The sequence below is a fragment of the Anomaloglossus baeobatrachus genome, chromosome 8, assembly GCF_048569485.1.
Source record: "Anomaloglossus baeobatrachus isolate aAnoBae1 chromosome 8, aAnoBae1.hap1, whole genome shotgun sequence".
NCBI lineage: Eukaryota > Metazoa > Chordata > Amphibia > Anura > Aromobatidae > Anomaloglossus > Anomaloglossus baeobatrachus.
In genome coordinates this window covers 210,880,575-210,894,216 of record NC_134360.1, presented here as the reverse complement: position 1 = coordinate 210,894,216, position 13,642 = coordinate 210,880,575, and the positions used below count along the sequence as shown (strand labels likewise).

The 13,642-nt window shown below is 48.3% G+C and overlaps 1 protein-coding gene across 2 annotated transcripts in view; it reads left to right on the top strand.

Moving 5' to 3' along the window:
• The window catches only part of TNR (tenascin R), a 616,331-nt gene that overhangs the window by 432,653 nt on the left and 170,036 nt on the right, over positions 1 to 13,642 (top strand). For both annotated transcript variants that reach the window (XM_075320147.1, XM_075320148.1), the window contains one exon: positions 2,362 to 2,477. In XM_075320147.1, the coding sequence (XP_075176262.1) occupies positions 2,362 to 2,477 (116 nt within the window). The remainder of the gene's footprint in view (positions 1 to 2,361; positions 2,478 to 13,642) is intronic.

The window sequence follows — 13,642 nt, the reverse complement described above, 5'->3', positions numbered from 1 at the left end:
AGTACAATTACGGCAATATTAAATTTATATAGTTTTTTGTTTTGATTGTAATAGTAAAAAAATTGAAATTTTGAAAAATATAATTGGTCTGTGCCGCCATTTTCCGAGACCCCTAACTTTGTGGGGTATTTTTATTCTCGTTAATAAACCTCTGCAGGAACTTAATATTTGGACACCGAGCTATAGTTTTTATTGGTATTATTTTGGAATAAATACAATATTTTCATTGCTTCTTTATTGCATTTTTGGAGCAGGAACAGCAACCAAAAAACCCTAAATTCTGACATTTAGATTTTTGTTTTCTCTTTACAGTAATTACTATATGGGTTAAATAAATGTACTGTATATTTTGAAAAATCAGTCTTATGCTAATGTTGTGATATGGAATATGTTGTTTCTTTTATTTTTTTGCATCTTTTTATTTTAAAAGAGGGAAAACAGAAAACAGGAGTGGAATAAATTTTCATATTTTGGGAAGACTGATGGGCGCTAGAAACAATGCCTCGGCAGGATGGTGTGCCTTACATGCCAATGTCAAAGATTGAAAGCTTAATTTAAGGGGCTGAATAGCAGAAATCGGAGTAAGCTCCATTTGCTTTTCTTAGTGGTGGATGCCAACTGTTTAACACAGCTGGCGCCTGCCTTTAATGGAATGGGCTCGGCTTTTGAGACTGCACTATGTTCTTGCACCTGACATGGGACATATTTTTATAGCAAGTTAAAGGTTGTCTTTACCAGTGACTAGGATTAGTCATGGCTTTTGATTGACCCTACTTCCTTTGAAGGGCTATTCCAGGTCTCTGCTTATTTTTGCCGTAGGTAGTAATTGTTAACTACCTGTCTCTCCTGCTCAGCACTATCTCTGCTGGTTCAAAGCGGTCACAGACTGGTCCTGCTGGTGATTGTGTTGCTTTACTTGACCTCTCACCAGAAGAGCAGCTCTTCTTCTTCTAGACTGCTCTATCAACAGTACATCATTGCCAATTAGTGATGAGCAAGCTGGCTGTCAATCAGCATAACATTTGCAGTAGTGATGAGCTTGGTACTCATAATGAGCAGTTGGATATTCGGATGGGCACGACTCGAGTACCCGAGTATCATGGAAGTCAATGGCAAATTCGAGCATTTTTATGGGAAATCTTCGGGAAAAATGCTTGAGCCCCACATTGACTTCCAATATACTTGAGTATTCAAGTCATCCAACTGCTCATTACAAGTACCAAGCATGGTAGTGCTCACTCATCACTAGTTACGAGTACCGAGCACCCAAACATTGTAGTGGTCATGCATTGCTAGTTATGAGTACCAAGCCCCCAAGCATGGGAGCGCTCGCTCATCACTAGTTATGAGTACCCAGCACCCGAGCATGGTAGTGCTCGCTCATCACTAGTTATGAGTACCCAGCACCCGAGCATGGTGGTGCTCGCTCATCACTAGTTTAGAGTACCAAGCACCCGAGCATGGTAGCGCTCGCTCATCACTAGTTACGAGTACCCAGCACCCAAGCATGATGGTGCTCGCTCATCACTAGTACCAAGCACCCGAGCATGGTAGTGCTCACTGATCACTAGTTACGAGTACCAAGCACCCGAGCATGGTAGCACTCGCTCATCACTAGTTACGAGTACCCAGCACCCAAGCATGATGGTGCTCACTCATCACTAGTTTCGAGTACCAAGCACCCGAGCATGGTAGTGCTCACTCATCACTAGTTACGAGTACCGAGCACCCGAGCATGGTAGTGCTCACTCATCACTAGTTAAGAGTACCGAGCACCCGAGCATGGTAGTGCTTGCTCATCACTATTTCCCTTGTCATGCTGATTGACAGCTGGCTCCCCGCAGTGAGAAAGCAGAGAGCCAGCTATCAATCAGCATAACATCAGCCAGAGACACCTCGTCAACAGTGCAGAGCAGAAAAGAAGAAGCTGCTTTTTCAACGTGACATCACTGGAACCACAGAATCACCACCAGGAGCAGTCTGTGAATGCTTTGCATTGTTCTATTCCTCTTTTATTCTTCCAAGAACTTTTTGAAATAAGTTAACAACTGGATGTTACCTGTGGACGGTGTGTCCCTACTCAGTTTTTCACTGTCCAATTAGTGCTGATTATGTCAGACAGTGTGGAGGTGTAGTCTTTTGATAAAGAGAATCGGAACTCACAGTTCAAATTATTTATGTTTTTCTAGGAGGAAACAAACTTAATTCCATAAACTGAAAGCATTAATGTTATCAGACCTCATTCAGGCTATTTATTATAACCATCCTACTTGTAATTATTTAATAGTATGTGCATATGTATACATAATTGTTGTGTACTGTAATTTTACTATTACCATACATTACCACATTTCTTTTCAGATATCTCCCCACCTCGAGGGCTGCAATTTAAAAATGTGACTCAGACCTCGGTAGAGGTGGAGTGGGAACCCCCTCAGTTTCCTATTGATGGCTGGGAAATCAGTTTCACACCTAAGGTGCGTTAATAACATTACATAATCTATCCTGTGCATGTATATGTCTGGTGTCTAAAACACCCTTCTCATGAGATTCTTTTACCCAATGGGTACTCAAAACGTCACTTAAAACAAAATTGGCTAAATTAATATGATTTTACACCTTAAAGGGAACCTGTCACCAGATTTGGCAACTATAACCTGCGGCCACCACCACTGGGCTCTTATATACAGCATTCTAACATGCTGTATATAAGAGCCCAGGCTGCTGTATAGAGCATAAAAAATGACTTTATAATACCTAAATGGTCGGTGCGGTCCAGATGGGTCAGATGGGTGTCTCCGTTCTCCGGGTGTGTCTCTTTCGGCCATCTTTGTCCTCCTTCTTCTGAAGCCTGGGGGCATGAGGTATCCTACGTCCTATGTCATACACATAGGCAGGCATTGAGGTCCTGCGCAGGCGCACTTTGATCTGCCCTACTCAGGGCAGATCAAAGTATTGTAGTGCGCATGAGCGGGACCTCAATGCCAGCTAGTGTGCATGATGTAGGACGCGTCATGCACCCAGGCTTCAGAAGAAGGAGGACAAAGATGGCCGAAAGAGGAGGTGTCACATCCGGAGAAAAGAGACACCCATCTGACCCATCTGGATTACACCGACCGTTTAGGTAAGTATTATAAAGTCATTTTTACGCTTTACACAGCGGTCTGGGCTCTTATAAACAGCATGTTTGAATACTGTATATAAGAGCCCATTGGTGGTGGCCGCAGCTTATAGTCGCCAAATCTGGTGACAGGTTCCCTTTAATTTTGGCCCACTACGTGATCGGCTCTGAGCACCCCGTTGAACATTGTGAAAACCAATCTTGGTCACTTCTGTCTTATAGTGGTATAATTGTAATGGGCAGTCTGTGTCCAACCACTCGACTCCTAGTACTAGTAGGATGAAGGTTTTAGACATGTGAGGAGGCAGTAATCCGAAGACTTCATCTATGGTTGTCCTCAAACTAGGATTAATGTACCCACCTTGGTATCTATAACATTGTGCCATTAGACAAAGTACTGGGGTCAGCCCCAACTTTAGGGATGTGCAGCCTGTGTGGTCTCGACAGTTGACAAGAAAACATTTTCCGCCGCAATGGTTTGGCATCTGTACCTTGTAACTCTATACTTAAATACTATGAAATGCTTTTCCAGTCACTTGCGTCAATCACAAGTTTCAGTGGTCCTGTGATATGTGGAGCTCACCACTAGAGTATCTTGTGCTTGATCCTTTGGTGTGACAGCAGGTGAAGTTTTATGTCTCCATTTGTTATTTCACAGCTCCAATACCCCAAAAATTGGCATGCTGTGTAAATTATAAAGAAAACAGCAATGCAATGATTTGGAAATATATTATAGGCATATATTATTCACAACAGAACATAGAACACATTAAAAGATGAAAGCTAAACATTTTTGCCATTTTGTTTGAAAAAATTAACTCATTTGGAAATTGATGGCAGAAACACATCTCATAATTTGGGAGTGGGTTAACAAAAGTCTGGAAAGTAAGTGGTAGAAATGAAAAACAGATGGAGGGTCAATTTTCAACTGTTACTTAACTGTGTATAAAAACGAGCATGTTAGGAAGGCAGAGTCTCTCAGAAGCAAAGATGGTCAGAGGTCACCAATCTGTGAATAAATGTGTCCAAATACTGTATTGTGGAACTATTTCAGAAAAATAAGCTCCTTAATAGAAATTGCAAAGGCTTTGAATATCCCACTATCTACTGTATAGTAAATAATATCTTGAAAATATTCAGAGATTCTAGAAAAAAAAATCATCTTTCAGTGCTGAACATCATACGTTAGTTTTAGAACAACATATGCTCCCATTCAGACAACATCAATTTCAGGGAAGGCCATGCATATTTTAGCTAGAAAATAAACCACATACTGCATCTATCACATCAGCATGGCTTCACAGAAGAGTTTGGGTGATAAACAGGCAGGCTACAGTGCAGAGCTTTCACCAATGGAAAACATTTGGCGAATTATGAAACAAAAAATCTAGAAAGAAGACCATGGATTGTTGACTAGCGAGAATCCTAAATCAGACAAGCATTCCAATCCTCTCCCAAATATCCAGCGAACTGACTCCTCACTTCCCAGACTGTTCTGAAATGAAGAGAGGATACTACTGCATAATGGTTGAAACAACAGCCTGGGACAAATGTTTTTGAGTTGTGTCTACCGTTAACCTTCTAATCAGTGTCAAATGATCTGTTGTAGATAAAATATGTCTAGAAGAGATTTCCAAGTCATTGCATTCTTGTTTTCTATTCATTTTACACAGCGTCCCAACATTTTTGGATTAGGGTTATATAGTAATCCACACATAAGAAACAGAAAAATAATCTGTCACCATATTTGGCCCCTATAAACTGTGGCCACCAACAGTAAGCGCTTATATAATATATCATTCTAGAATACCGTATATAAGAGCCCAGACTGGTCTTGATAGCATAAAAAAAGTTTATATTATACTCACCTGCGGCGTGGTGGAGTCCGATGGGTTTGCCTGGTCTAGGTCCGGCGCCTCCTCTCTTCCTTCCATCGTCGTTGTCCTTCCCAGCTCCGTGTGGATGACGCGTTGTACGTCATCCACACAGAGTAGAGGCCTCCATTGCGCTCCTGTGCATGCACACTTCTCTCTGCCCTGTTGACGGTAGATCAATGTATTGTAGTGCACATGCGCGGGTATTCTTTGACCTTTCCCTGCACTTGCGGATTACGGTACTTTGCTTTGCCCTCAGTAGGGCAGGGAGAAGTGTGCATGCGCAGGAGCACAATGGAGGCTTCTTTATGGATGACATATGATGCATCATTCATATGCAGCAGGGAAGGAGGACGGCGATGTAAAGAAGAGAGTTGGCGCCGGACCAATACTAGCGAAACTCAACCGCCTTGCAGGTGAGGGTAGTAGAAGATGTTTTATGTTCTACAAAGCAGCCTGGGCCCTTATATACAGTAGTCTAGAACGCTGTATATAAGGGCTTACTGGTGGTGGCCACTTACAAGGGACAAAACTGGTGACAGGTTCCCTTTAATGCTGGACAACCCACTCAAGGCTCCCCAAAAACACCTAATAAATCGTATTATTAAGTTGGGTTGTCTAAATACTGACCGAACCTTACTAATATTGTTTGGTCTCAGACAATGCTGAATTTGCAAAGACTCTTTCCAAAAGTTTGTCACAATTTTGGGATTGGTGGCAACTATCCGAGTTGACCTTTTTGCACTTTGGTTCCCGGGACTGTTCCGCCAAAATCAGGACTATTGACAAGTAGTAATAAAGCGCTGTCATTTGTGGAGTTGACAATTGGGGGCTACTTACGGAACATACGGCACAGGGCATTATCCATGGTTAAGCCAGTCTTAGCATAATCTTACTGTCGTTTGATCCTTATTGCCTCAGTCATTAGTTTTGATTTCAGCGAAAATATCTTTGAACCGTTTCCCAGCTCTGCCGCCCCACACGAGCTGCGTTGCTTACATTGCATGATTCATTCTGTTTTCAGCAAAGATTTAGACTTGTTTTTCCTTTCAATATTTCAATATACTAAATAAAACTGGTGCTAATGGTCTGTCAATTTCCGGCATTTTCATGCTGATAAATTCATGTTGAATACAACCACAGATGTCTCTTGGCTGCGGGTAAATTAAAGCCGTAAAACTGGGCTTTGGCCAAATTTTACTGCCTGGGTTTTTCTTTTTTCTCACCTGCCTAAGAGCTGTTTTGTACATTCTCTGACAACAGTGGATTGTGTCCTTGTATTCTTCCACGTGACGAGGCTTAAAAAGATCTCTGGGAGTCGTGACATGTGTGATTGAGCTTATGTCACTTACCTTTTATGAGGCAAGGAAAAAAATAGATCCTTTTAGAAGTGGTTCTCGATGGCATTTGATGGGGTGAGAGAAGTGTGTGGGCGAGAAAACCCTGGACGGGGATTCAATACATCGAGGCTTTGTTTGTTAGCATGAAAGAATTGTCACGTTCAGGTGAATGATTTGATGCTCATAAGCTGCACGCTTCACTGGCCGGCTGAATGGAGGAGCCATCAAGAATAATAGAAGATAGAAGGGAAGGATGCAAGATAAGCAACTTGACCTGCCATCTTCTGGACTCTAAGTAAAAGTGATACATCTGCGTGATATTAAGCTCTCAATTACGTCTGGCAATTGTAGAGATACATATAATCCAGTCTGCAGGTTGTACTTTAAAGCAGAGGATTAAAGTGTATTCCAGCAAAATGTTAAATATTAAGTTATAAAGTTGCAAATTATACTTCTGTTAGCTCAGGTGCCCTTCATCAGGCTCCCAGTTGTCACCAAAAACTCGACGACTGCCATGATGGCATCAGACGCAGATTCTGGCACTCCACCCGGTTTCTCTAGTGTTTCTGATCTACAAAGGCAGACTTGGGCATCGACCAGCTGTGTACTTATTCATAGACAGGCTAGCAAGAGTTAACCTCTGCTTCTGTGATCACATGTTGTAAGGAAGCCTATCACATCTGCTTCTGTCATACTTAGGTTGGAGGAGATATTCCACCAATGCCAACTATAGTTTCTGCTGTGTTGGTATGTGTGCTGTGGTGTCCCAGATTTGCTGGAGAGAGTAGCCTGCGCTTGGTGATGTTGTTTAGTTTACCTGTTATCTTGTTGTTTCTTCCCTGCTCTTGTTTTCCTCCCTATCTCTTATTGTCTTATAGCTCAGCATATGTATGCTGTGTGACAGAGTTTTTGTTTCTCCTGTCTGGCTATTTGTGTAGGTAATCATACTCCTATCCCGGCCCCCCTGGGGTAGGGGGAAGGGGTATAATTCAGGGCTGGTCAGAAGCAGGATCAGGAAGGGAACTCAAACACAACCACGTTCAGGGGTATCTCTGAGATTAGATATAGCTAGGGCCCCTGAGGGTCGGCCTAGAAGCCCTGATTTTCAGTATAATGTAAAAAAAAAATTATTATACGCACCTGCGGGGCAGTCAGGTTCGATGGGCGTCATTAGTCTTGATAGGGCGCTTCCTCTCTTCCTTCAATTGCCATCCTTCTTCCCTGCTCCTTGTGGATGACGCGTCCTACCTGGTCCACATAGAATTAGCCATTGCGCTCCTGCCTGCTGGGGGCAGATCAAAATACTGCAATGCACAGGCATGAAGAATGGTCAAAGACCGCCCGCCTATGTGTGGCACCCTGGACAAGCCAGGGGCCACAGATAACAACACACACACACCCCCACCCCCAGCAGTTCACACAGACATCCCCAGTGAGACCTGATTTCTTCCTCGGGTTCAGACAGACACACCAGGTGGGCGGAGTCAGGCAGATAGGCACGCCCACCAAGGAATTTTGCTGGCCTGAGGCAGGAAACAGGCCCAGACAAGCCCAGGCAGAGGAAGAGAGAGGAGGTCTGCAGAGAGGCAGACGCAGACTGGGGCCTAGGTTTGAGCCTAGGTCCCTCGTGCAGCAGTCAGGCAGACGGTAGTGGCTGTCTGCGAAAGCCGGGAAGACAGTCTGGTGGAACTGTAGGTAGCCAGGGCTGGGCGGTGGCCCACCGGTACCGAACCGGGGAGCCAGCTGGAAACCGGAGCGCAGGAGGAGTGTATGGAAGGTGCCGGAAAGGACTTACATTACCAACCTGGGGTCAGGGGAAAACAGCAGCAGCCGTCTGTGGGACCCGTCCATCCAGCCGTTTGTTTGACCAGAGACTCTGTGTGAATTATTAGCTGAGTGAGTACCACCGTTCCGTGCGGCACAGCGCTGCCTCCGCGACCCTGCACCTTACCAGGCCCCGTAACCCGCCTGCCATCCATCCCTACCCCATCACCGGGCCCCGGGACAACCAACCCCCTACCCACGGAGGGGAGAACTAACATCCAGGCTGCTCCCTGTCATCGCTCCCGGGATCCCCGTCCAGAGCAGCGGTGGTGTCACCAATCTCACCACAACCGTGGTTGGCGTCACGGACAATATCAAATCTCCACAATCAATTCCCCCCCCTTTTTACTCACGGGCGAGGAACACCGCTCGAGTCCCCGGGATCCGGCCCACCGCTCGAGCCACCACCGAGCAGCAGCAGCCGGACCCGAGCAGTGGGAGAGCGCAGCGTCCCCTCCTCAGCCCGCGACATATGCACACGACAATACTTTGATCTCCCCTCAGCAGGGCACATCAAAGTGTACATGCATATGAGTAGCCCGACCGCAGCGGTCGCATCAGGGACACCACTCAACCTCCAGGGACGCCACAGGGACTGCTCTTAGGGATCTTCGCTGGCAACAGGTATGTCAGGTTCTCTAGTTCTGAGTCATGACGCCACTGTCGGTTTGCGGTCAGGATTAGAGGTGACCGCCACTGCAGTTTTAACGAGCGTCTGGGGCAGATGGGATCTGCAGTTATATGGTGTGGCCTCCCGAGAGTGAGGCTGGCCCCAGGGGCTCGGGTGTGTGTGGAACAACAGGTCGCAGAATAACTCAGTCTCAGTCCAGAAATGCCTTGCAACTGGTGTTTACTCACTTTCAACTGTGACAAGTGTTACCCGGGCGATGCTGAGATAAACCGCAGGGAGAACCAGATATCCTTCAGGCTGGTATAGAGGTGACTGTAAGCTTACCTTCCTAGCACTTCTTCTTTCAGATAACCCCCGACTTGAAGTATATGGGATTCATCCAGGGAATTCGCAACTGCCTTTTCTCCCCTTTCTGGTCCGTTTGCTGGCAGCGTGGACCAAGTAAAGATGGCTCCTGGCTCTATCTCACTTATGGGCCCCCTCATTGCTGCGGATGCTGCGGACTCTGTGATGGTTGATGAGGCACCTGGAGTGCCCTCACCGGCAGGTTTTAGCAGACCACTAAATGGATGTCTGGCTCTAGGGACCTGTTCCCCATGCGTGCCTGGTCTACCAGGAGTCCCCGTACTCGCCTGCCTCGCTTCTTCCTGAGGTGTCTTTCAGGCTGACTGTGTGGCAACCGATCTCCCCCGCAAACAGCCACTACACGTACAGGGTCTGACTAGTGTGACCGCTCACTTGCATCCTCACTTCAGACTGGCTTACTCCAGCTCCTCTTTCTCTGACTGCCACTGCACAACTCTAGCTTCCAGCATCTCCACTGCACCCCTTGATTGTATATGGAGGCACGCCCCCTCCTGGGTCTGCCCAGGGGTCCCCTAAATGGTGTGTGTGACCTGTCACTATGTGTCTGTGCGTACACACCCTATCCAGCCTTCAGGATTACCTGTTTGCACTCACCCAGCATGGGTGCAGTACTCAGTGGCGCCTGACCAGATCAGGGGTGCCACATTCCCCCCTAGTTACCAACAGCACATCCTCAGGCTGCAAAGACAAGAACATTTTTAAAATTTTTAATACAACTTTCCCCACACAGGGGAGGCATTAACATAAAAACATGCATACAACATCATACCAGGTACCATTCTTCACCATCCACCAACCACAAGTCCTTTACCCACCCAGACCCGTATACGGAGTGATCAACAGTCCCTTGGGTGACCAGGTGGCGTAGGGTAGGCCCCATAAACAGGCGTACCGGCTTCTTTGTGTTGGAGAGCCAGGCCCCATAAACAGGCGTGCTCCCTGGTGGTGCAGAGCCAGGCCCCATCAACAGGCGTGCTTTGAATTTGGTACCACTGGGGTAACTATTCACAATGCGAGAGTTTGTGGCTATAGCCAGTTCATAGCCTATGGTCCATTTTTAAAGTGCACACTAACCTGGTGCAATGCATTTTAGCAGAAAAGTTCTCACAACAGTCCTTGCGGGTGCATTCCTTAAACGTTACTTAACTGTAAACAAGTTAAACTTTATCAAACATTTCTATCAAACATTTTAAAGGGAATTTCTCCTCTCAAGACCAGGGTCTACACTCTCAGTGCTCTGGAACCTGGAGATTGGCTTGGGAGCATGTTGGGCATGTTGGGTGTGCTGTGGAGCATCCCCCCGTGGCGACAGCAATGGGGGACTGGGGTGGAGTAGTAGGGATGGAACCTGGGCCTGTCATGGTTTCCTTGGGACATTGCACCACGTCCAAGGCAAACCATCCTCTCTCTCCCTTGTGTCTGGTGTACTCCACCACATCCCCCATATACAGATCACGACCAGGGTGACCCCTTTGCAGGTGGGACTGCACATCCCGCCGGGACACGAAGATGCCCTCCTTGATCCCAGCCTCCACTATAAAACTGTACCCCGTTCTATGGTTAAACTCTTCAACTACCCCACGGTGGATGGGGCCTCTGTCCTGGTGTCTGGCCCGTCGCAGGGTCTGCTTCTCCTGCAGATCCCTGGCCTCCACCAGCTCTCTCTCAGTAGGCTGCACAAGGAGGTGCTTGGCTCTTACACGGTGCTGTCCTCTGCGGGCTGGTCGCTGCATCTGCATCACCTGGTCAACAGCCAGCTCCCAGGTTACATACATGCTGGGCATATAGGCGGCCAGCTCTTCCTCTTCGGCAGGGAATGCTGCGTCCTCCTCCGGTCGCCGGGGAAACAGCTGCTCGGCTTCCATGCTTCCCTCGCTCTCCGAGAGTGCTGCGTCCCCCTCCACCCGACGAGCCTCCCGCAACCAGGCAGGGTGATGGGTCCCTCTCCAGCGGAGAGGGTGCTGGGACCGCTTCAGTTCCAAGTGGCAACCTGGGGACCAGGTACTTGTCCACCAGGTGGGCTGGGAACCGAGCCCTTAGCTCTCTTTTCAGTCAAGCCGCTTCTTCGGACGCTTCTGGCAGGAATGTAGAGGCGGCATCCCCAGTCAGCGACTGTGGCTTTGTGACCGCTTCTGGTCTGACCACCCTTGGTTCGGCAACCAGGACAGGAGGCGTTGCGGCCTGGTCTGGTCTGGCCGGGACACGAAGCGTTGCGGCCTGGTCTGGTATGGCCGGGGCACAAGGCGTTTTGGCCTGGTCTGGTCTAGCCGGGGCACGAGGCGTTGCGGTCTGGTCTGGTCTGGCCGGGATACGAGGCATTGCGGCCTGGTCTGGTTAGGCCGGGCACGGCGCATCAGGTTTTGGCTCGTGGATCGCACCGGACAGCGCACTAGTCTCCGCACTGGCCTCTGGTGACAACGCCGGTGGGGTCAGCACACCCGATCGGGCAGGGACAGTGTAGGACTCACCCAGGGTTAGGCCAGAGATATCCCGCAGCAGGGTCGCTATCGCCGGTGATGACTCCAGATGGGCGTTGGCGGCACCTGTACGCGGGCCTCGCTGCTCCAGCATCTGCAGATTTTTTATGGCCACCACCATCTCCTTCTTCCACACGGCTATCTCCCGCCTGCTCCACTACTCTCTTCTGCCGGCTATTCTCCCAACTTCAACCTCCAGCTCGGCAGCAGTCATCGGCCTGGTCCAACTCAGCTCCTCCCGGTCGCTCCTCTCTGGCTGCATGTTGCCTCGCACGCTGCTCATCAGGTTCTGCCTGCACTCCTTGCTCAGTTTCGTTTCTTCCACCAGACTGGGATGTTCCTTCCGTCTATGGACAGATCCACCCCCATCTTCTTCTCTCATGGGGTCAAAACACTCTAGGGGTTCCAGGACAGCCACACCTCTTCGTGGGCGGTACTTTCTTTCTGCGCGGGTTGCCATCTTTAAATTCGCGTGCTTTTGCAGTGTCAATATGGCGGCGGTCCAAATTTTCTGATGGGGCCTCCAAGGCGCACAGTCACCTGTCTTAACAGGTCTAGTCCTTATCCTGTTCGTGATGCCAGATGAGTAGCCCGACCGCAGCGGTCGCCTCGGGGACACCACTCCACCTCCTGGGATGCCGCGGGGACTTCTCTTAGGGATCTTCGCTGGCAACAGGTATGTCAGGTTCTGTAGTTCTGAGTCGTGACGCCACTCTCGGTTTGCGGTCAGGATTAGAGGTGACCGCCACTGCAGTTTTAACGAGCGTCTGGGGCGGATGGGATCTGCAGTTAGATGGTGTGGCCTCCCGAGAGTGAGGCTGGCTCCAGGGGCTCGGGTGTGTGTGTGGAACAACAGGTCGCAGAATAACTTAGTCTCAGTCCAGAAATGCCTTGCAACTGGTGTTTACTCACTTTCAACTGTGACAAGTGTTACCCGGGCGATGTTGAGATAAACCGCAGGGAGAACCAGGTATCCTTCAGGCTGGTATAGAGATGACTGTAAGCTCGCCTTCCTAGCACTTCCTGTTTCGGATAACCCCCGACTTGAAGTATATGGGATTCATCCAGGGAAGTCGCAACTGCCTTTTCTCCCCTTTCTGGCCCGTTTGCTGGCAGCGTGGACCAAGTAAAGATATTAGCAGACCACTAAATGGATGTCTGGCTCTAGGAACCTGTTCCCCGTGCGTGCCTGGTCTACCAGGAATCCCCATACTCAACTGCCTCGCTTCTTCCTGAGTTGTCTTTCAGGCTGACTGTGTGGCAACCGATCTTCCCCGCAAACAGCCACTACATGTGCAGGGTTTGACTATTGTGACTACTCACTTGCGTCCTCACTTCAGACTGGCTTCCTCCAGCTCTTCTTTCTCTTACTGCCACTGCACAACTCTAGCTTCCAACATCTCCACCGCACCCCTTGATTGGATGTGGAGGCACGCCCCCTCCTGCGTCTGCCCAGGGGTCCCCTCAATGGTGTGTGTGACCTGTCACTATGTGTCTGTGCGTACACACCCTATCCAGCCTTCAGGATTACCTGTTTGCACTCACCCAGCATGGGTGCAGTACTTAGTGGAGCCTGACCAAGTCAGGGGCGCCACACATAGGAGCGCAATGGTGGCCTATGTGTGGATGACATAAGACGCATCATCCACACAGGGCTGAGAAGGAGATGGAGGAGGCGCCGGACCCAAGAACAGCAACACCCATCAGACCCCCACTGACCCCTAAATGAGTATAATAAAGGTCTTTTTTACATTCTATATAGTGGCATGGGGTCTTATATACAGTATTCTAGAATGCTGTATATAAGGGCTCACTGGTGGTGGCCGAAGCTTCTAGGGGAAAAACCTGGTAGTAGGTTTCCTTTAAGACAATTTGGAGACAATTTCTTTTTACATGAATGCATGCATTTTGTGTTAAAAATCATTTTTGTCATTGGGTTTCATCAAACAATTTGTCCTGTATACCTTCTATATCTTCTATGTTGCACTGTCTATATGTCGCGGGCGGGG